The following is a 24,767-nucleotide window of genomic DNA, read 5'->3' on the forward strand; positions in this document are numbered from 1 at the left end:
TGATTGTATATTTCATTGAATTTATTTACTTCTTCAAAAATGTCCAATTTGTTAGCATGTAATTATTCATAGTATTTCTAAATAATCTTTTGTATATCTGTAGTGTCAATAGGTTGTCAATTTTTTGCTCTTTCTCTTCTCCTTTTGGTACCCCTATGATGTAAATGTTTTTACACTTAATGTTGTCCCAGAGGTACCTTACACTATCCTCATTTTTAAATTCTCTTTTTCTTTTTGCTTTTCTGATTGGGTGTTTTCTGCTACCTTGTCTTCCAAATTGCTGATTAAGCCCTCTGCTTCATCTAAATTGCTGTTGATTCCTTCTAGTGTATTTTTCATTTCAGTTTTTGTAGTCTTCATTTCTGAGCAGTTCTTTTTAATGGTTCCTTTTTTAAAATATATTTTATTGATTATACTATTATAGTTGTCCCATTTCCCCTTCACTCCCCTCCCCCCTGCATACCCCCTCCCACCCACATTCTCCCCCTTTAGTTCATGTCCATGTGTCATAAGGTTTTTAGCTTCTACATTTCCCATACTATTCTTGCCCTCCCCTGTCTATTTTCTCCCTACGGTCTATGCTACTTATTCTCTGTACCTTTTCCCCCCCTCTCCTCCTCCCACTCCCCTGTTGCTATACCTCCATGTGATCTCCATTTCTGTGGTTCTGCTCCTGTTCTAGTCGATTGCTTAGTTTGCTTTTGTTTTAGGTGTGGTGGTTAATAACTGTGAGTTTGCTGTCTTCTCACTGTTCATATTTTTTATCTTCTTTTTCTTAGATAAGTCCCTTTAACATTTCATCTAATAAAAGCTTGGTGATGATGAACTCCTTAAACTTGACCTTATTTGAGAAGCACTTTATCTGCCCTTCCATTCTAAATGAAAGCTTTGCTGGATAGAGCAATCTTGGGTGTAGGTCCTTGCCTTTTGTGACTTGGAATACTTCTTTCCAGCCCCTTCTTAACTGTAAGGTCTCTTTTGAGAAATCAGCTGACAGCCTGATGGGAACTCCTTTGTAGGTAACTGTCTCCTTTTCTCTTGCTGCTTCTAGGATCTTCTCTTTAATTTTAATCTTGGGTAATGTAATTATGATGTGCCTTGATGTGTTCCTCCTTGGGTCCAACTTGTTTCGGACTCTCTGAGTTTCCTGGACTTCCTGGAAGTCTGTTTCCTTTGTCAGATTGGGGAAGTTCTCATTTATTATTTGTTCAAATAACTTTTCCACTTGTTGCTCTTCCTCTTCCCCTTCTAGTACCCCTATAATATGGATGTTGGAACGTTTCAAGATGTCCTGGAGGTTCCTAAGCCTCTCCTCATTTTTTTTTTTAATTCTTGTTTCTTCATTCTTTTCTGATCGTATGTTTCTTTCTTCCTTCTGATCCATTCCATTGATTTGAGACCTAGTTTTCTTTCCATCACTATTGGTTCCTTGTGCATTTTTCTTCATTTCACTTAGCATAGCGTTCATTATTTCAGGTAATTTGCGACCAAAATCAGCCAATTCTGTGAGCATCCTGATTACCAGTGCTTTGAACTGTGCATCTGATAGGTTGGCTATCTCTTGGTTGCTTAAAAGTATTTGCCCTGAGGCTTTGATTTGTTCTTCCATTAGAGCCTTTTTTTTTTTGGTCTGGTGAAACCTATTACATAGTCAGGGGCGGAGCCTTAGGTGTTCACTTGGTTGGGGCAACCCAGTTACTGGGTTGTGATGCTGTTTGTGGGGGTGGGGTCAGAGAGGGAACAATGGTGCTTGCTCCACTCTCTGTCAGATTTCAGTCCCCTCTGCTGCTTCCCACAAGCAAATTGGGCCCTTCTGGTGCTGGTTCCCGGGTGGGTGGGCTTGTGTATGTCCTAGGACCCTGTGGGTCTGTCCAATGAACTCTCCTGTGAGGCTGGGAGTTTCTCCTAGCACCTCATCCTCCACAAATGTTTTCAATCAGTGCTTTTAGGCTTTATTTCTCTGCACTGGGGCCCTGGGTTGCAAGGTCTGTCTCGCTGCTGGTTTTCCCCTTGTTTATCTGCACACAGATGTGTGACTGCAGACAGACAGCTGCCTTGTGCGCCTCACTGGGTCTGCTTGTTGCCTCCCCGCACCTGCACCCGGGGTCTGCCACTAGGGTCTGCTAGCAGCTGCCTGTGCCCTGCACGCCGGGGTCTGCCAGCCACTGCTTTTTCCTGCCACAACTCCTCTCCACCAGCTGTCAACTCCACCCTTCTTACCAGTCTGGATGAATGGTTGTCAGGACTTCCATACAGTTCAATTTTCTGTCTGTTTTGGTTGTTTTTTTGTTTCTAAATTTTTGTTGTTCTTAATTTTGGTTGTGGGAGGAGGCACAGTGTGTCCACCTATGCCTCCATCTTGGCCGGAAGTTCCCTATGGTTTCTTTTTTGTGCTTACCATCTCTTTGTTGAATTTCTCACTGGGTTTATCTAATCTTCCCCTAAGTTCCTTGAGCATCCTTATAAACAGTGTTTTGAATCCTGTGCCTGGTAGATTCCTTGACTCTTTTTCATTTAATTCACTTTTCTGGAGGTTTCTTCTGTTCTTTCATTTGGGACATGATTCTTTGCTTCCCTATTTTGGTCGCTTCTGTTTGTTTCTATGTATTAGGTAGATCTGCTATGTTTCCCACTCTTTGCAGGGTGGCCTGACATAGTAGGTGTCTTGTGGGGCCCTGTGGTACAGTTTCCCTGATCACCTGAGCCAGGCACTCCAAGAGTATCCCTTGTGTGGCTTGTGTGTGCTCTCCTGTTGTAGTTGAGCTTTGATTGCTTGGCATATCAGTTAGTGGGATTGATCCTCAGCCTGGTGGCTGTGAGGATTGGCTACAATAATAGCATATGAGCTGCTGTGCAGGGACTGACCCCATGGAGTGGGATTTGCTCCATCAGGGACTGGCGTCTGCTGAGACCTCCCTTTGGTTGTGCTGTGTGTAGAGTTCTATTGTGGTCTGAAGCCATTCGCCCAGTGTGTTGGTTCTGGGGCCTGTTGGAAGGGACTTTGGTACAGGTCATTGTCAAGCACTGCCTGTGACCAGCCTGGGGCTACCTGTTGTGAGCTATGAAATGATCTGTGGTTGGTAAGCTGCCTGTGCTGGGTCTAGATTCGTGTGTGAGGGACCACATTATGAACAGAGGCTGGTTGGCACTAGTACCAGGCCTGGGGAAGGCCTGCAAAAGGCCCAAGACACATAGAGACTTGCTGCTGCCTGCTGGCTATTGGCAAGACTCAGCCACTGAAAGAGCCTTGGACAGGACCCGAGTTGTGTGAGGCAGGATCTCAGGGAGTCACCAGAGTGGGTTGAGTGGTATTCACCAGGTAATACGGATTCAAATTTGGCGCCAGTACTGGGCCTGGGGCCACCCAGCAAAAGTCTCAGGACACACCATGGCCAGCTGCCCCCCGCCTGGAGCCTGCAGACCTTTGTGGTGGTGTGGAGGTTTCAGAGTTGGTAGTCTCAGAGAGTGGTCAGTATGAAGCTAGCAGAGTTCACCAGGCTAATATGATTAAGATTTGGTCTTGTGGAGGGATGGCTCAACACAGGAAAGATGGCAGCTGTCCCTCCAGCCCTAGCCCTGAAGCCATACAACTCAGTTTCTCCCTGTGTCTCTGGCACCTCCCAAGCTCGACTGGAATTTCTTGACTTTTTTTTTTTTTACTTTTTTCTAATTGTTTTTCAAGGACAGTTGTTTCCTACCTCCCTCCACCCCCCACTGCCGCCTACTCCAGCCATCCCCACTTCCCACCCTTGATTCTACTCCTCTTTGGTGTTGTCCATGTGTCCTTTATAGATGATCCTAAAACCCTTCCCCATTTACCTTCCATTATGCCCTCCCACCTCCCCTCTGGTTACTGTCAGTTCATTCTTTTTTTTTTATTTTAGTCATTGTTCAAGCACAGTTTTCTCCCTTTTACTCCCATTCCAGCCCACCCACCCAACCCTCCCCACTTCCCTCCCATTACCACCTTCCCCCCAGCTTTTGTCCATGTGTCCTTTAAATTTGTTCCTGTAAACCCTTCCCATTCTCCCCTGAAATTCCCTCTTCTCTCCCCTCTGGTCACTGTCAGTCTGTCCCCTATTTCAGTGTCTTTGGTCTGCTTGTTTCTTTGTTTTGTTGTTTAGGTTCCTGTTAAAGGTGAGATCATATGGTATTTGTCTTTCACTGCCTGGCTTGTTTCACTTAGCATAATGCTTTAAGAACACTGAAACACCAATACAAAAGAACCTTTGCACCCCGATGTTCATAGCAGCACAATTTACAATAGCTAGGTGCTGGAAGCAACCTAGATGCCCATCAGTAAATGAATGGATCAAAAAACTATGGTACATTTACACAATGGAATTCTATGCAGCAGAAAGAAAGAAGGAGCTCCTACCCTTTGCAACAGCATGGATGGAGTTCATTCTTAATTTCAATGTCTCTGGTTATATTTTAAAGACTGTAACTAGGGCTCAGGCTGGTTGGCCCCAAGTGAGCCTCAGGCCATGCAAGAGCTGGGTAGGGCGGGGTCAGGGAGTGGAGATGGTGGAGTTCCCCAGGCTAATGCAGGTTAAGATTTGGCTGTTGGCTGGGCCACAGGACAGCTCAGCACAGGGACAATGGCAGGTGTCCCTCCAACCCTTGTCCTGAAGCCATACAACTGGATCTCTCCCCAAATGTCTCTGGTGCCCTTCAAGCCATTGTCCCTCCACTGGAACCCAAGGTGAGTGCCTGTGAGTGAGTGAGAGTTTGTATGCTGGCCCTTTAAGGGGAAGCCTGGATTTCTAGCAGCCCTCTGTCTCACCCAGATTGACAGGAATTCCCACTGATTTTCACAGCCAGGTGTTATGTGGACTTCTTTTCCCAGCATTGGTGTTTTAGACTGGGGAGCCCCACATGGGGCTGAGACCCCTCACTCCTCAGAGGATGGTCCTCCATATTTTCAACCACCACACAAGGGTGCAGGCCAGCCTGTTTCTGTGTCCGTGCCCCCTACCAGTCTTGACATTGCTTCTTTTTGTCCTTAGTTATAGGACTTCTGTTCAGCTAGTCTGGTGGTTATCCAGGTTGATCGTTTTATAATTTAGTTGTAATTTTGATCTGGTGATGGGAGGAGGTGAGTGCAACTTCCACCTACTCCATCAACTTGATGGGAACACCTACTGACATGTCTTAAAGTTCCAAGTTTGTAATTGATTTTACTTTAGTGAAAGGGAATATCAGGGTATGAACTGTTTACAGACCAGTTAAGTACTCCTGTTTTTTCTTTTCCTGCCCAGCTTTTATTGTCTTTTTGTTGTCTTTCAACTTTTTATACGTGGTCCTTATTCCTGGTTTAGTTCTTTCTTCTTCTTTGGTCTTTGAGGAAGACATTGGTACACTCCCCCTGAGCGCTCATTGCAGTGTCCTTCCTCACATTTTCCCAGAACCTGTCATGGAGGTTTCTATATTCTGCACTAACACCTCACAGGCTTGGACTCATGCTTCAGGGCCTTTGCACATGCTGGTTCCTGTACCTGGGACAAACTTTTCTACCTACCATCCTCTTTGTGTCTGTGCTTAACTTCAGTTCATTCACTAAGGGAAGCCTTCCCAGAGCACCACACCCCTTCTCCTCAGCAAAATCAGCCATTAGATGCAATTACTTCATAAGACTGTCTCTGTCATAAGACTGGAGATTGTATTAGGCCAGAAATCAGGTAAAATGTTCCAGTGCAATCAAGTTTATATAGTTGAGTGAATAAGCCAGGTCTTTACTTCTTGATTTCCAGAGAAATAGTTCCTCTGCATTTAGACTTTATTTTCTGAACCAGTGTTTTCTCTAAAATGTGTATCTTTCTTCACATTACTCACCTGTCCTTTTCACTGTCCCCACCTGCTGGACTTTGCACTGTCCCTCCTTTGAGCATCCTGTTTCCCATTCTGGATCTAGCCAGCCCTCTCAAAAACTGATTTATTTAGTCACTTTTCTATTCCGTTGTTCTTCCTTAATGTCAACAGGTTGTTTTAGACATTTTTGCTTGCATTTATTCATTGTGGGTATTTCAAGCATGTGGGAAAGCATAGAGAAGCTTATGGCAAGTAGCCATGTACCCATTGCCCAGAACTGCAAGTGTCAACATTTGTCGTATTTACCTCATATTTTTTTAAAAGAAATAAAATGCTGCAGAGACCATTGTGGGTCCCATTCCCCACTCCTTTCTTCTTTCTTCAAGGTAGAGGTATCCATTAATTGGACAATGGCTAGAGATCAGTCATTAGAATGGTGTATGTGTAGGAAAATAAAAAATTTGACAGTTTGGCTGGCCTAATGAATGGAAAATACTATCTCACTCTATTTTCATTTATATTTTCCTGACTACTAGTAAAGTTAACATTTGTCATGTTTATTGGCTTCTTGGGCTGCTTCTGTGAATTGCTTCTTTATATCTTTTGCCATTTATCAGTTTTGTTGTCTTTTTCTCATTGATTTGTAAGATTCCTTGTATAGTTCCTTGTATATTATTCCTTTTCCTGTTATATAGGTTGCAGATACCTTCTTCTAGCCCATAACTTATATTTTGTCTTTTTTCATATTGTATATTGCATAGAAGTTTTGGATTTTATGCTATCCAGTTAACATTTTATTTTATGATTTCTGCTTTTTATGTTTTAAGAAATTCTTCTTTACCCCATGATTATAAAGATGTTCTCCTCAAAATATTTTAGATATTTTGGTTTTATATTTTGAGTTTTAATTCATCTACTTTATTTTTACTAGGCTGCCACAGACAGTTGATATATTTCTTTCTTTGCCATCTTTATAATTCGTGTTTGTTTTTCTTATCTTATTACACTGCCTAGTAATTTCAGTACAGTATTAAATAGATGTGTCCTCAGCCATATGCTAAATATCACTTAATTTGCTTACATTAATAATCAATACTGTATGTGTTAACTTTATAGATGAAGTAACTAAAACTTGGAGAAGATAAACTTTCCTGAATCACACATCTAGTATGTAAATGATAGAGTCAGGGTTGAAAACCAAGTCTGAGTGACTTCAAAGTGGAATTTTTTATGCTGCCTCTTGGTCACACAAGACTTGGGGTAAAGATATCTTCCTCCTCCATGCCTACTCTTGCCCAGATTCTCTATGTCTAATAAGGGAAGAAAATTTTATTGACGTGATGCCAGAAAAGCACTTCTAGTGTGTCTGAACAAAACTAATAGACTTTGTTTAGTTAGACCTGCCAAAAGCAGATTAAAGAAACTTTAAGTATGAAATTATTTCAGATGGTTCTTATTCCAGATGGTATAAGCATTCACTCAGGTAATAAAATCACATTTTGATGGAACTTCAGAAATAAGGAGTCGGCCTTCATAGTAAGTTAATATTGTCAGGAATATTAACAAGTAACTGAAATTCCCTCTCTCCCTCCCTCCCTTCCTTCCTTTCCATTCTCTATCCATAACAGATCTGAGGCAACTTAAAAAGCTCTACCCAAAACAAAATAAAATAAGAATTTGGGAAAATCAGGGCAAAGAGAAAAAAATATGGCAAAATAAAAAAATAATTTTTCACTTAGTGGCATTTGTTAGAGTTTGGCCACAACATAGCTTTAAGTTTCCTAGCAACCAAAGCAAAGAAAACCTGTCCAGCTACACAATTCACAGTGGGCATGCATCAAAATAGAAGTGTTGCTAAGGGTATACACAACATTTCCTAATTCTGAGATTGAAAGGAACTTCTGCCATAGCCCTCATGCAGGGACCCTGTGTGATGATGTGAGCAGTGCTTACCAGCATCTACTAGGTGATTGGGAAGTGTACTTTACCTGGGCCCAGTTCTACTGTTCAACCTTAAGTCCTTGATGGGGCAGGAACCATATCTATTTTATTCTTCATTTTATAACATAGCCCAGCACAGTACCTGACACATAATAGGTACTCAAAATGTATCTTTGAATAAATGAATGTTATTTGTAGCATGTATCAGTAAAAACCAATTGCTGGATACCAGATTAACATGAAAAAATCAATTGTATTTCTTTACACTAGCAATAAACAATTTTAAAATGGAATTAAGAAAACAATTCCATTTATAACATCATCAAAAAGATTAAAACATTTAGGAATAAATTTAACAAAAGAGGTGCAAGACTTGTACACTGAAAACTATAGAACATCATTGAAAAGCTAATGGCAAAACATTGTAACAAATATATTAAAAGCAGTTTTATGTGAAGTAAAAATATTGATATTTTGGGTGTGTGGTTTTCTGATGATTGACTTGATCAAAGACTGAAATTTAAAATCTTAAGAGCAATACATGGACCAAATACACTTTTGATAATTCCATATGATTATTACTTTTTTTAAAATCCAAGGTTCTGGTAAGAAGGAACAGTAGAGAATTTGAGTTCACATTCTTGGTCAAGAATCTGAAGAATAAATGTTATATGTTGTGAATAAAGGGTGCTGCTAAAAGCTTAGATGAACCATAATATATGGTACCATAATTGCTTTGTGAATTGGGAAAGTGTATATTAGATAAAATAAAATCAGGATATATGCAGAAAATGGGAAACTGCTTCAAATGCTTAGTAGCAGCTAATTCATATTAAAGACTGTTGTGTTACTGATTTCAACCACTGATCTGGATATTTTTTTATCTGCCTTAAAACACGTACGTGCTGTCATTAACTAATTTTTATTGAGCCTATAAAAATGTGCCTGACACTTTTCTAAACAACTTTACTGCTGTTAGCTCATGTAATGCCAATGCTTTATAGAGGTAGTGTTCTTATTATCTCCTTTTACAGAAGAGGAAACTGGGGCCCAGAAAAGTTAAGCCACTTGCCCAGGGTCACACATGAGCAAGTGACAGTGCCAGAATCCAGAAACTGTGCAGCTTGTGCACCTAACACCGCCACATTGCTCCCACTTATTTCTTATGAAAGCAAACCTCAGTTTCCTATTGGCTACAAGTGATTTTTCCTGTTAAGTGTGGTACATGGATATACTTTGGGGGCCTTGTTTTGATGTTGTCCTCAGCATGCCACAATTAAATCCATCTTTCCAGAAAGTCCCTTGGATCTTCAGGAGAACCAACTACAGTTTGTATGACATTTGCCAAGTTTCAGCCTCAGAAAATGTATTCTTAAACAGGTTGCTAGACTTTGTTCCTACCTCATTAAGACTCCCATTCTATAAAGGTAACTCAGGGTCTGTAATTAAGACCTTGGGCTCTGGAGTCAACTATTATGGTTCAAACCCTGGTTTAATAACAGAACCTTCCTCATAGTGTTGTTAGAAGAATTAAACGAGGCTATCACTTAGGGCACTTTGCACACCATGGGACACTTAGAAAGCTTTTAAGGATGGCAGCTGCTAAAACCCAGAATCTTTTAAAACTGGGCCTGGAGTAAGGCAATGCATCTTGACAATCAGCAGATGTACCCAACAGGTTAGAGCTGAGAGTGGCTTTGTGCTGCAGACTCCTGAGGCTACCTGGAAGCTCTCCAAGCCAGACTTACATTTTCAAATGTATTTTTAACGAAACTTAAAGAAAAGAGATTCCCACAGTGTGAAGAGGCTGCCATTTCCCAAGGGGAGAGGAGCTAAGGGAAGCTCCTTTTTGTTGGTGGATGAAATGAAGGAGAGGGTGCGAGTTCAGGGTGAGGGAGAAGCACTGGGCTGGGGGCTCTGAGTCTGGGTCCTGGGCCAGGTGTCCTTTCAGCTCCCTGGCCATTCTTTCTACTTCTATAAACCAGGGGCTGGACTTCAGGCCCTTCTAGTGCTGACATTCTGAGAGACCATAAAGCCCCTCTCAGACTAGTTTAATGTGAGCCCTTAGCTTTTATGGAGGGGCCTTGTAAGTTTGGGCCCTTGGAAAAATATCTCTGTGTCTTTTAGGCAAGTGCTGGGGAAGGCATTGCCCTTATATCCCAGCTTATAAATTTCTATTGAAATTTGGGGCCTAGGAAAAGTTTGTCTCTTGGTTTGATCCCTTACATTTCATTCTGATTGGATAACAAATCCATCTGTATACCTCCTCAGTGTGTTTCTCTTATTACTCCTTTTGCCCAGAAACTGAGAGCTAAATGCAGTGGTTAGCAACAGTGGCTTCCCTCGGACGACTCTGGTCTCTAAATCCTTCTTAGACTGGATCGTGCTGTTGTTTTGTTTTATGTATTTTAATATAGAAACCACACCAGATGCTTCTGTGGCATTAAACAGGGCATAAATCATTCATACAAAATGGCATAGTAAATAAATGCAGAAACACATGAATGCTCTTTCTCCTATCAGCTGGGTCCAGCGTCTGGCTCCTTCCTCACTCCCAGTGAGTCTGAAATAGCAACACCAATTGATAGGTAGTCAGGGCACACTCTGATCCTGGCACTGAATCCTTTATTTGTTCATTCAACAACCTTGCATTTGGGGGATGCTGTTTTTATCTTTATTTAAAGATGAGGAAAGTGAGCCTCCGAAAGTTTTAAGTAGCCGGACAAGTTCTCACAACTAGTGAGAGATTACCCCTTACCTTCAATATTGGTGGACAGGCAGGCCCAGGGCGAGTCACATTAGACCCAAAAGAATTCCTTTTGTCCTGGGAGCCCTAGAGGACTTGATCCATCTCAGATTGGCTTGTTTGTGTTGGTAATTAGTAAGCCACCCACAAACACACACCAGGAGGTCCACACTTTTGATGACCACAGAAGACCAGAGAAACCTCTCTGGCCTCTGGTCTCCTGAGATCTATTCTGAACACCAAATGGTCCTATTGATTTGGGGAACCCTCTGGAGTGCCAGAGTTGTCAACCCATATCTTGGAATGCATGGAATTGGGCTGTGGTTGAGGGATGGTTCCCAGGACAGCCCAGGGTTCCCCCAGACTTAGATCTGGTCGGAGGTCAGTTTGGCTGCCCACCTGATGGAGTTGTAGAAGTATTCCCCAGTGTTGCCTGACTTCCAGAGCTGGCATTAAATGGAAGCAGTCGGCCCATTTGGCTATAAGCCCTAAGCAGATCCTGCATGGTGGCATCATTAGTGCCTTGTGCTCACTCCTCTTTGCACTGAATGTAACAACGGGCACAAGTAGGAACAGGATGGGAAATTGTTGTGGACAGTCATGGCCAGGCTTACCACCCAGGACCTGGCCTGTAGATAGACTGGGTAAGTACAGCCTTACTTAGGCCTCAGCTGGCCTCATTGGACTCAGCTGGGAATGTATCCACGGTCAATATGCAGATGCCTAAATGTGACCAAGTAATACAACAGTTTTAAAAAACAAATCCAGGGTTTTTTACCCTCAAAACTATCTCTTATTCTGTCAGTCAAATATTGATTGAGCCTCCCCCTGTGCCAAGTACCATGGCAGATGCAGGGGGCACAGCAGCAGCAAGCTCATCTGTGGCTGCTAACAGGCAATGCACAGTGGATAACTGCAGGACCGTGCCTCTAGGTGGTCAAGTGCTGTGCTCAGGGAAGCTTTGTCTCTTAGAATTGTTTTGGGTAGCGCTGCCTTTAATCTGGAGATGGTATCATTGCTTGAAAAGCTGCCCTTTAGGAATTGCCTTCAGAACTAGTCTGGGCCACACAGGAAATTCATCTCGCTATTTTATAGCCACACCTAGTGTGTGACCAAAAATGGTATTGCCCAGCTTGATGACCCACTTTATTCCCCAGACTTGGCTCTGATTGAGTTGTCTGTGAGCCAAAATTACATCCAACCTCTAAGGATGGATATTTACCACCGCTGAGCATAATCTGGTTAGTTTTGGAATAATTTCTCACTTGCCCAAATTCCCATGGTCTTTGGTGCCTCTGTTGTAACACTTAGCCCATTCTCCCTGGTGGAAGAATAACCCCCTTCTGCTTCCCTTTCCCCCACTAGTTTGAGAGCCTTTGGAAGGCAGGACTGTATGTACACACTCTGTAGTGTCCAGCACAGAGCAGATGTGCAGAAATACTTATTTACTAAAATGGATGTACGGCTCTGAAGGTTGTTTCCAAAAAGGTGTTCCAGAAATGTGCTGAGTGACAAGTGTGAGTGGAATGATGGGCAGGATAATGCAGAAGGTATATGTGGGCTCTGGAATTGATCAGGGCTACCTGTAACCCTTACTTGTCCCCTTTACCAGCTGTGTGGCTGGCCCTACACAATTGTTTATTCCCTCTGAGCCTCTGTTTCTGTATCTGTGGAATGGGAATAATAATACTGCCTCGTGGAAGGGGGACACTTTTATAAGGACAAGTGAGAATATTCATGAAATGTCCTAAGCACAAAGGACATTTACGTAGTACACTAGCTCAGTAAAAGGGGGTGATTATACTGTTATTTTTTCCTTAGGGCTTCTGTAACAAAGGACCACAGACGGGGTGGCTGCTATTATTATTATTATTATTATTATTATTATTATTATATTGGAGTGAATTCTTATTCTTATTTGGATGTATAAATTCTGGCTTTTAAAAAATATCTTACCCAGCATTTTCACCATTTAAAAGCATATGTCATAGAAATTTTGTGCTGGAAGGAATCCTAGAGCCCATCTAAGTCTAACCTCGTAAATTTACTGAGATCCAGAGAGGGAAGTGGATTAACTAAGCTCATACAACTGGGTCAGGTCGGAACTCCTTTTATGTAGCATTTGATTTTTGTACCTATATTTGAAGGTCTACCTTTCTTCCAAGGCCTTGCAAGCAGCTCTGAGGCCTAGCACTCCTAGGCAGCAACAGCCAAGGATTTGGTACACGCACTTGGGGAGCTATATGCACATGCTTCCACACTGTTGTATAGTAACCCTCTGTCACTTTGCCAAGTGCAGAGCTCACTTACAGTGGTACAGTTGTGCAGCTGGCAAAGCTGGCAGGAACCATAAACATAGGTGGTTAAGGAGCACACCAGAAAAACCTGGTACCTCTACTTACCAGCTTACTCACTACTTAACATCTCTGAGCTTCAGTTTCTTCATCTGTAGAACAGGAACAGTAATAGTATCTACTTACAGGGTTCTTACGAGGGTTAAATGAGGTATTCATGTAAAGTGCTTAGCATATGGTAAGTACTTTTTAAAATATCCCGTTATGATCAGTAACACATCCAAAAACAAAGTCTACTTCTGGCATCCCCACCAGTCTCAAGCCAACCTCTGAACAGGTCTCTCTTCCTTACCTGTTCTCTCTTCTGAGCAGGTGCTACTGATGAACCCTTTCCCTTCCTCTAACCCTCTTCTTACCCATCATTGACATGACCTCTCAGACCTTCCCATCCCTCCTCAGTCAGGGACCATGGATCCTTGAAGTAATCAATAGCAGTTGTCCATCAGGAATGGTTGGGATCCCCTAGGCTTTCTTGTTCACCAGAAGTTTATAGAATGCAAACAGACTAAGGGCTTAAAGAAACACTGTCTTTCCTGGGAGCTGCCTTCACTTTGAAGGAGCTTGCACCTCAGGTACCCTGCAGCACGTCAAGGCTCCCACATCCCTGGACTAGAGCCTCCCACCACTTCCCCCTTAACTACCACATTTTTGCCCACAAATGCACTTTGGGTTCTGTTTGCTACCATTTTTCTCTCAAGTAAAACTATGGGTATTTGAAAAGTTCTGAATTTCTACTTGGAGAACACAATACACTTCATGAAACTGGAATAATCCAAATAACCCTAAATGTACAGAAGCCATATGAATAAAACCCAAGGGTGAATTTTTTTTCCATCCAGATAAGTTGTATTTCACAGCAGTTCTTACAATGCCCTGAGTCTGGATTGAGGCCCTTCCTCGATTCTGGATATTACATCATTTCATTTCGGCTAATGTAAACACTCATCACCCTGTGCGTTGCAGGATTTTTCAGTGCTGTTGGAGATTGAGCTTCACTTTGTGGGTCGTTGTAGTGATTAATGGTTTCAGAAGGAAGTGCTGCAGGGAGAGGCTTTGCGGGAATGGAAGAGGTGAGGCAGCTCCATGTGAGATTCTGCAAAGGGATTAAGATTTGGCACCGGACTTGGTTTCTGTGCAGCCTCTGAGGCTGAGAGTCTCAGGAGAGGGAAGCAGGCTGTCAGCTGGGGCTTTGCAGGCTCTCATCCTGCCTTGAGGGTTGGTTGGCTCTTCCCTCTCTCTTCAGTACCCAATTTTACCTTCTTAAAGGATGGATGCGGATGCTGGAGGCTTAAAGGAGACAAGGTAAGAGTTCTTGTTGTCCAGGAAGTCCCCCAATGTTCTTACTGCATGGGATCCTGGGGCTGCTCCTTTACTCACACTGCTGTGCAGTGTTATTCAAGACACAATTCCTCTGAGACATTTCACAGAGAGGATCAGGGAAGTTTCTCTCCTGGTTGAGAAAGTTTCTAAGATGCTTTAACCCAAATGCTTAACTATAGAGACTCAAATTTTTCTTTCTTTAAAATTACAACACTTTTAATCTACAGGATTTTGAAAAGAACCCTGCGGGTTTATTAGATGTTTGTTTTTTCTTCCTTTTATAATAGCCTGTGGTGGTGAATCAACATCTTGTTTAATGGAAACTTTTATATTCTTCAGGATACTAGCTTTTGAGTAAGCTGGTCTTCTTTTTACAGATTTGACTTGTCTTGTTTTTCCCTTTTTTGTCTTTTGGCTTTTGTGAATATTATAGTGGTCAGGAATATCCTTAAGTATAAAAGGAAAATATTACACTTAGGAGTTCAGTGTGATCATATTTGATAGCATCCCTGGTTGAAATGAACTACATGTTTTTTGATGCTTCAAATATACTTTGTTTAAAAAATTTTCAGTGTAAATGTCCATAGTTTGTGGGAAAGGTGATGCAGTCTATCTGTGTGGTTAAACTGTTCATTCACAAACGTTAAAAGTGTGTTAGACCTTTGATAAGGTGGCTGAAGAAGAGCTCATTGGAATAGTAGTTTTCTGCTCACCACCAACTCAATTCCAAATTCTGTTCCTTTTCTTAAAAGAAAAATCTGAGTTAAAAATAACCTAGAATAAAACTTGAAAACTGTTTTGTTTCTCTGTATTTGGCTAACTTCATTGCAAAGTACTATGTTTAAGGAATTCAAGCTATGAATACTACTACTCTCGAAATGGTTCAGAGTTCTTTTTGTGAATTTCTATAACCCTTTTCAAGAGTATATGATGTTTTATGAGTATTAGGATTACAATTTCAATTGAGTGTTTGTTCCTTCTACAACCCTAGGAGACAGATAACAACACTAAGAAAGTAACATGAGAAATCCTGTTAGTTTCCTGACACAAGGTCATTTTTCTTGTGTCTACAGTGTGGAGTTGTCAAAGTGAGGGAAGGGGACCACTTGGTACCATAAGGGTGTGTGGTAGGAGTGGATGTCTGTGGCTGTTGTGGCAGCGGATAGATCCAGGGACTCCTGATCCCTATGATTTATTGAAAGCAATTGTTTTTGCAGAGGACTCTGACCCTGCAACTTTGGTTAGGTGAGAAGAAGTCTGTCTTCGCATCTAGTTGTTCTTACTGTGTTTGTCTGATGAGCCTCTTTAGTTCATGTAGTCCTCTCTTCTTTCTTTGGGAAACAGATTGGCAATAGAGTTTTTGCATTTTGTTTTACTTTACTTTTAGTGGCTAATAAGAATTTGAGAAGGCGTGAGAGTAGTTGTCATCTTCAGGAAAACAAAATCATCCTAAGGGTTAAAACAGTCAAACTCTTAATTGTGAAGTGTCCACTGTCTTCTGATTATTGAAGAATCTAGAAAAGCTATTGTTATAAGTGCTTCCCATAATTGAGCCTTAAAAATCACCATTTTGTATAGTGTGTAAATGGTAAAGCCTGATGTTGTACTGACTTTACTCACTGTCATACCAACATCTTATTCAGGGGTATCCTTAGTCCTCTAATATTTTCAGAAGACCAAAATTAAATCTGAATTTTCATTGTATTACCTTATCCACGTTCTGTCTTCTTTCTCTTGTCATTTTGGAAAGAGGGGAAATTTTCTAGGTAAACAGTCGAACAAATGCCATGAGTTATCCTTTCCTTCTTAAAGTGCTCTGAGTAAAGGTTCCACTTATTTGTTGTTTTTATATCTGTTGAAATGATAAGACATGGGGTGGGGTGGGCTTAAAAAAAGTTGAACAGTACAAAAAGGTAAATAATGAAAAGTCTCTTCCAGGGATTCCAGACACCTAGGCAGTGACTGAGAGAATTTGGAAAAGGAGTAAATAGTGCTTTAGAATCCTACCCCCACACTTCATCAAACTTAGTGTGCATAAGCTATGCCTGTAGAGTTGGTTGAAACACAGCATCCTGGGTGCCCTCCCAGAGATTCTGATTCTAGAAGGCTGGGGTTAGACCCTTGAATTTGCACTTCTAGCAGTTTTCCAGGTACTGATGCTGCCATTGGGACCATACTTTGAATGGCACTTATTTAAAGTGAAGGCCCCCTTCTTCTGTGTCTATTTTTCACTTTTCCATCTCTAGTTTTCAGAATGCCTTCTGCTGAAATTAATAGTCACAGTAACCTACTGGGAGAAAGCTGTGGCAGCAAGTAAATCCCACATCTGTGATTAGAATTTGGGTGGAGAGGGAGGTAGTGATGGAGAAAGATAAGTCTGTGTGAATAACTGTGGTACGTGATATACACACACTCAGTGAAGGGCATTGCCTTACAGCTGGGTCATAGTAGGTTCTAACCTCGATTACAGCCTGAAATGACTCCATCCACTCATGTGAGCATAGCCTCCATTAGAAATCTCTTTTTATAGGCTGTAATTCTGAAAACATTTACACTAATGATATGCACACACATGCTTGAAGAATGACCCTGTCTCTGCCCCCTTCACCTCTGCTTCCCCACGAAGGCCATTACATCTGCTTTGTCCTATGGCAAATGACACAAGTGGATATGCTTCTCACAGATGAACACAGGTGACACTTTGGTATTGGGCAGAGTGTTTGTTCCATGAGACCAGCCAGAGCTGAAAGTAGGTTTGTTCTCATTGATGTATTGGCTCAATAAATGTTTACTGGAGGCCTTATGTGCTACACACTGCTGGGCCCTGAGATGCAGCAGTGTAGTGGACAGACATGGTCCCTACCCATATGAAGCTTTGGGTATACTCAAGACTCTTGGAAAAGGAGGTGAGTAGCCCAGCACTGGGTAGAGAAGGGAGGAAAAGGGAGGACAACACGTGGTGTGTGCACAAGTGCTGTTGTATGGATAGATCACTTCCAGTTCATGTGGAGTTGAATTAAATAGCTACGCAGTACAAGTCATAATGTTAATGCTACAGGGGACACCCCAGAGAATAAATCATAGTTTTTGCCTTCAAGGAGTTAGCTGTTCAGGGGCAGGTGAGACAACTTCAACAGTCCAACACTGTACCACTCAGAGAGCTTCCCCATACATTGTGGGCCCTGGGGCCACAGTGACAGTGTGGCATGGGTTGGATAATAAAATATAAGTACTTGTCTCTGGGACCCACTTCTGCCACCTCCCAAAGGAGCTGTTGCCACAAGAAGAACAAAGGTAAAACACCTACCATGTTTTATTTAATGTTCATTTCACTCCCTGACATGTTTGGCCATAGGATGTCAGTTGAATGCAAACTGCTCAACTAACTCTAATAATTTTCATGTCCTCACCTGCAACATGGGAAGCAGCAGGTATGTGTGTGTATTGTGAGGCTATGTATATGTTGTGAGGGTGTATGCATGTATTGGGAGGGAAGAGAGGCTTTGCCAAAGCTCTGTATGTTCAGTGATTTCTTTGCTGGGGTCAGTCTAGCTTAGGATTCCAGTGGGGTCAGCAAATTGCACCTATGAGGAAAGAACTGTGGCAACTACTTCTTAAGCAGGTGACATTCACAGGGAAGCCTTGGGGTACTCCACTACAGTGACTCCATTTTTGCCACAGCTGGCAAAGAGAATTGTTATACTGTAGCACTAATTGGGTAAAGATCATCTGGTAAAAATGATGAGAAATAGAAAATCAATAGGATGGAAGCTGTCTCATGCATGTCCCAAGGATAACATGTCCAACTCTCCCCTTTGGTCCCAGTACTACAACTTGGTCCCAGAGCATACAATAGGAGGGTTCTGAGGGCTAACTTGGGAAACTGAGGAAGGGGCTGGAGATCAGAACTTTTTTTGGTTGTTATGTGCATAATGGACTATGTATAATACACTTTATATACATACATAGCTTTAGTACATAGCATCCATGAGGCGGGTGGGATTTGAGGATCCTAGTGTGAGCAGAGACAGGGCTGTTGAGTTTTCCAGGAATCAAAGACTCTCATAAGACAGCTGGCAAAGAAGGTAAAAAACCAGGGCCGTGAAACAGATTTTCAAAGTAGTGGAAAAATTCAAGGAGACTCAGCATAAAAAAGGCCATCAGGAAATGCCCAGTGGATGGAAATAGCCAACAGTTAATGAAAATATGGCAGTAGAAAGGGTTATGGGCCACCTGACAAGGATAATGAGATTGAGCTGGAAACTGAAATAGGACTGGCTGAGCTAAAAAAAATCAGGCCAATTAGTAATAATAAGGGTGTTTACTAGCTCTTAGATTGGCAAAATAGGTCCCTGGGATGAATTAGGACAAATGATCATTTCCTGTGCTAATGATTTTACAGGAGGAAAGGAAGAGAAGCCCCGTGGAAGGTGCAGGGAGTATCTGTGTGTAACTGCTGTAATTTAATGACACTAATAAGTTTAACAGTCTGCCACGAGAATGGAAAACCGAGATAATATGTACATAACAGGAGAACTAAGAAAAACATGAATAGTAATTATGAAAAAAAATTGTCAATAAACCTCAAGCATCTTGCCAACAAATTTAAGAAAAAGTTACCAAACACTTTTTGGGGAAAGCACAAAGCATGACAAGATGCAAAAAGCCATTTTGAGAGGTGGGATTGAGAACTAGTTTCCTTTTCCTACCCCACCTTCTTTGGTCAAGATGGTAAGAATAAATAACCACTTGCAAAACACTCTGTTCCAGGCATCAGGCAAAGCACTCGATGTGCTTTACTTCATTTGACCCTCATAGCCCTGGAGGTTGGGATAATAATCACTATTTACACATGCAGCTCAAAAAGGCTTGCTTAAAGGAGAGACATATTCACAAGACAGAGACATTCCCAGAAGAAATAGGGAATTAATTTAGTTGAAAAAATAGGGGAACCCACCCAGAAAGACCACAAAAAGGATCCGTGTATAATTTAAGGAGCATTCTATAAGGATCAGACATTAAAAATAATAGTGTTCTTTTTCCTTTTTGTTTAGTCAACAGTGTGGTGACTGTGGAGGAGTGGGGTATAAGGGGACTAAATGATAGCAGGAAAAAATACAATTAAAAAAAAACAAAAACAAAACAAAAAAAACCCCAGCCCAGTGTCTTTTAAGGTAATTGGAGTGAGGGAGCCAGCCAAAGACCTGGTGTAGAACTTTTACAGATGATCAGAATACTCCTTTGGATATATGAAAAGAAGCCAGCAGGCATAATAAATTATTTGCCTTGATCTTTTCAGAAAAATTTATCAAGATGAATATCACTCTTAAATCATCCTTAGAAGCAGAGGTATTGGATCAAATAGTAATAGATGTGCGCAGTTTTCTAGACCTAGTTGACAAACTGGATGCAGATAAATCATGGGGACAGCTTGGCACCCATCCAAGAGTTCTGAAGGAATTCAGGGGTGAAGTTATGGGGCTGTTGGTTAAAGCAGCTAACTCTTAGCTTCAAAAATCCAGCAACCCCTAAAACCTTGGTTGTCTGATAAAATTGCCTAGCTCTGTGTCTACACTACATTATCAGAACATAAATTATAATATACACATAAACATGAAATGTAATAAATCAAATAAGAAAACATATTTTAGACAGCAGTGATTTTGAATTCCCAAACCCTGCCGTGTCACGGTCTTGAAAGTCTTTGTGAACATTTCATTCTTGAAATTGCTGAGAATTAACCCAGCCCTTTTATGATCATGTAAAATAAACTTATAATTATTCATGTGAACTCAGTAGCAAAAGCATGAAGAAACAAATGGGCAAGTGACTCAGTTTTTCAAGAAAGTGTTCATCATACAGCGTTGCTTCAGTAAAGGGGTAGAAGATTCCTGCAGCCTTGGAAATGGACGCTCACTGTCCATTAATTAAATAAAAGGCATGTGGAGGATTTGGAAACTAATCAGCTTTTGAGCCCCTAACTGCACAGTCCAGCTGCTCAATTTGCCTGGTGGTCTGGCCCTGCTCCCAGCTGGCTCAGACCTTCTTCCCTTTCTCATGGTTTTGACTTCATCTTGCCCTGCTTGATCAGCTAGTCCAGATGCCCTGGTCTCTGCTTTGCTGCAGGTAGCCCTATTCTAGCCCATATCACCCATGGCCTGTAGTGCACAGAACAGGAGTAGAATTGGGTGGAGGGGGCACAGTTAGCCTAGAATTGATGCTAGGTGAGCAGAGAGGCCAGTACAGGGAGCTGGTCAGGGTCAAAGCAAGCTGGTGTGATGGTCATTCAGTTGTTTAACAGGTCTTTTTTGAGCATGTAGAGCATGCTAAGCATTGTACTGAGGATACAAAAATAATTGACTGAGCCATTGTGAGAAAGATACATAAGTAGACAATTACACTAGAGCAGGGTTTTTCAGCCTCAGCACTGGTTACATTTGGGGCTGGGTAATTCATTGTTATGGGGCTGTCCTGTGCATTGCAGGATGTTTAGCAGCATCCCGGGCCTCTGCCCACTAAACATCCAAGTAGCATCCTCTCACACACACCAATGCAACAGCCAAACATGTCTCCAGATATTGCCAAATGTCCTGGGGAGACAAAATCATCCAGGTCAATAGTCACTGAAGTAGGGTATGGTAAGTGCCTGAATGGAGGAATAACAGACTATTGTGGGAGCTCCTGGTAGTTCTCCTGAACCCAAACCTGGCAGGGAGGGGAAACTTCCTAGAGGAAGTCCTGTCTAAGAGGAGACGTGCAGGCTGAGTAGTCCTTGGGTGAAAGTTTGGAGAAAGTGCATCAGGACGTGTTCCAGGGTGAGGGAATTGTCAGACTTGGAGACCAGAAGAAGGAAGGCCCAGGCCAGCTGGGTAGTTACTCATGAGTGATGGACTCTCCTTTCAGTACACAACTTGGTCAACCCCGAAGAGGCAGCATTCACACCTGCCAGCAGGTTAACACCTTTTGGATGCCTTGCTTATGCACAAGCAGCTGCCAGATGAGGAGCAATGTTGATTTAGAGATGCTTACCTTGATGGTTATAGGGACAAGGGGAAGAAATGGGTATCCAATCTTTTTTTGGTGAATTTTCCGTAAAAGTGGAATTCTGACTAATTGTCCCTTTCAGGTCTCATGTCTAATCAAATCAGAGCAAGATTCAAAACTTATTAGCAAAAAAACTCACGTGGCTCCTCCAGGAATTGTTTCCAATTGCTAGAAAGTAGCCACAGACTGTTTCACCAACCACTTAACAAAGAATACATTTTAATGACCTTTAAAATGCCTCTCTTCCTTCTCTACTCCCTCTATAACTGACTCTTTTCTTAGAGATTGATTTTTATTTATGCCAACAAAGGCCTGTGTGCCCCATGCTGGGTCTGTCTCAGGCATCGCACAAGAATGAGTGCACTGGGGGAAGATGCACTCTGTGCCTTTGTTTTGGTGGTAACTCCTCTGCAGCTTACCTCTCCTGTAGGCTCCTTAATCACCATTGTATTTCGTGGGAGCCTCCATTCCTTAATAATAACTGACACTGAGCACTTGTGTGCCATAGACACAGTGCTGGGTAGGAGAGGAGAGGAAGACACTAGAAGGTGGGGAAAGGGAAATAATCAGTCTGGCACCATACTAGCTGTTTTTATGTAAGATATATTTTTAGTCAGTAGTATCATCTTCATTTACAGATGAATAACAGGCCTGATTTCACACAGCTACTAAGGGGTACTTGTGAGATTTGCATCCACCTATTAGATTCTGAGCCCATGTTCTTTCCACTATATATTCTGGGGCAAGCACCCAGTCTGTGGGCTTTTGGGGGTCCAGCTCCCATGCAGTTAGGATCAGCTGAGCAGGGTCTTCACAGGCTGCAAGGTAAATCTGGACTTGAGTGCCCTCCAGGACTAAAAAGGAGGCTGTCATCTCCAACTGTTCTTGGAAGCTTCTTATGATCCAGATTCAGCCTTATTTGGGCCATTGCTTCATTGCTTCATTCACAGAATGCTGGGATGGCTTCATAAGCCAGGACCCTCTTCTGTTCACCTTCTCAGCTGTCCTGCTGCCTGCTCCCAGGGGCAGTATGGACTGATGCTGAAGAGTCCAGGACCAGGATATAGGACACCTAGATTCTAGTTACTCCTGCCTTACCCTTGCTGTTGGCCTTCAGTGTGTTGCTTATCCAGCTGACTCATTTGTGAAATGATGAGCCAACCATAAATCCTATCAGGTTGTCTCCACTGGTTGCCCTGGATATAGAATAATGTGGTTGTCATAAAGGCAGACTGAAAAGATGTGTAACTTCTTATTGTCAGGAGGTACCATGTTAGCAATAGGAGGAACAAATTACCATTGAGTTGGCGCATTGCAGGAACTTAATACATATGTACTGAACAAAAGAATGAAAGAAACTCCACCTGAAGGTGAATTACACCAAGGAACTTCATATCAGTGAATCTAATTTTCCTGTCAGGCAAGTAGCTGGAACCTAACATAAAAAGGAAGCTCTTTGAATGCTCAGGTATATGACACATTAGGCACAAGGCATTTGACTTTTATAAAAGAAAGTACCAAGAAGATCATAACTGACAGGACCCCATACTAACCACCTGACTATCTACCTCTTCCTTTGACATATGATGAAACTGAGGATCAGAGACATGATCAAGTTCAGATGTAGTCAGAGGTAAAGCTAAGATTATTTAACCCATCAGTTAAGGACTGTGTAGGTGGGAGAGGGAAATCCTAGAATATCTCTTATTTGGATTTTAAAATATCCTTCATTAAGGTCTCCTAACAAAAATCCTTGAAGATTTAGCCATCATAGGCTTGGGGTAGACAAAATTTGGACCCATGCTTAAGAGAGCTCTTCATAGTTACATGGAGGGAAAGGTGAAGTCAGAATTTTTTCACAGTATTTGTTCATTCACGAATCTATTCATTCATTCGACCAATAAGTACTGAGCATCCACAACTGTGTGCCAAGCATCAAGCTAAGTGCTGGGATATAGTGGGGGACAGACAAATCCCTGCCCTGATGAACTTCTGGTCTAGTGTAACCAGACTTTTTCCAAAGTGGCTGGAGGAGGCACACAGTGAGCTGCTTAAGGTAGTAAGATAGAGCTCAACCATAAGAATTTCTAAGAGGGTAAGTGGACAGGGACAGAGCAGGTGGGTTTCAAAGTGAGCCATTCCAAGGAAAAGCATCAAGTATGGCAGTCTGGAGTTTTGCACATTCCAAGGATTTGCACAGAATGAGAAAGTTCAAAGGAAGGAGACCTGCTAGGAAACCAGTGCAGCAATCTGAGTGTGAGGGACTGAGGCTCTCTAGACAGGGCTGGAGCAATCAGACTGGAGAGGAAGATTGTCTGTCTGAGTCATGTTGCAAAGTACCTAGGCTGCCTGGCCTTGGGGATGAAGGGGAGGAAGGAGGCAAAGGTGATGCTGAGATTTCTGCACAAAGAGTGGAAGGAGATAGTAGCAATGGCAGGGCAAGGATAGCAGAAGCAGTGCGGTGGGAGATGACAAGGTTAGTTCAGAGCAGACTGACTGGGAAGAGATGGCAGAATGGTCCAGATGAGCTGTCATCACAACAGGTGCTTAACCTCTTGGATGAGTACATCTGGGACCTTGGGGAGAAGATGACTTTTCATGTCACTGAAGACGCTGAGCTCTCTGGGAAGAAGAGTAGTTGTAGAACAAAACAGAAGATTGCCGGGGATTCACCATTCATTCATTCCTTAAAAAGAAAACAAAACTTTTTATTGTGTAAGTTTTCAAACAAACACAGAAATTTTGAGGACAGTATAAGTAACCCCCATGTACCCTGTCACCTTGCTTCAGCATTTACCAATACTTACTAATTTGTTTCATCAATATCTTCCCAGGAGTATTTTCCTTTCTTACTGGAGTATTTAAAGTAAACCCAGGTTTATACCATTTCATCCACTAATACTTTATTATGTAATTTTTACAGATAAAGACTTTTTAAAAAATGTAACTAATAATATAATTATACCTAAACAAATAATATTCCAAATTATTATTCAATAACAAGCCTATGTTCAAATTTTCCTAATTGCACCCAAAATGGCTTTTAAAATTTGGTTTTTGGAATCAGGTCTAAATATTACATTAGATAGCTACGTCTCTTGAGTCTTTTCATCTCTAACAGATCCCTCTCTTTTCAAACACCATTTATTATGGAAAAAGTTGTGGTGATTATTCAGTAGAACATGGTCTTTTTAAAAGCACCTTGAAGTGCTATTTGAGATTTACTTCTCATAAGTACAATGGGCAGAAAATTGTTAGGAGACTCTGGAATCACTTTCTTAAATCCCCCTGTCTTATATGTCTCCATCATATAAGATGGAGTTTCCAGCGGTTTCATAGCTGAAACTGCTCACAGTTTTGAAGAGGGAGCAGGGTGCCAGGCTGAGCAAGGACATCAATTGTTTCCTTGACCAGTGGTGTGTTGAGAGCACCCCATGCGTGGTGCTATGTCAGACTATTTAGCAAAAACACAGGCAAAGTGGAAGTGACTTTGCTTGGCTCAGAGGAGCTTATCATTCATTCGGAAGATTACATGAAACTAACAGATTAAC

At 42.0% G+C, this 24,767-nt stretch overlaps 1 protein-coding gene across 1 annotated transcript in view; it reads left to right on the forward strand.

The window, feature by feature from the left end:
* Positions 1-9,396: 9,396 nt before the first annotated feature.
* Positions 9,397-24,767, forward strand: part of LOC114496437 (1-phosphatidylinositol 4,5-bisphosphate phosphodiesterase epsilon-1) — a 223,979-nt gene continuing 208,608 nt past the window's right edge. The window contains exons 1-2 of the mRNA XM_036027518.1: positions 9,397-9,430; positions 13,943-14,154. Of these exons, the coding sequence (XP_035883411.1) occupies positions 9,397-9,430; positions 13,943-14,154 (246 nt within the window). The remainder of the gene's footprint in view (positions 9,431-13,942; positions 14,155-24,767) is intronic.

This window comes from Phyllostomus discolor, chromosome 5 (genome assembly GCF_004126475.2).
Source record: "Phyllostomus discolor isolate MPI-MPIP mPhyDis1 chromosome 5, mPhyDis1.pri.v3, whole genome shotgun sequence".
Classification (NCBI taxonomy): Eukaryota; Metazoa; Chordata; class Mammalia; order Chiroptera; family Phyllostomidae; genus Phyllostomus; species Phyllostomus discolor.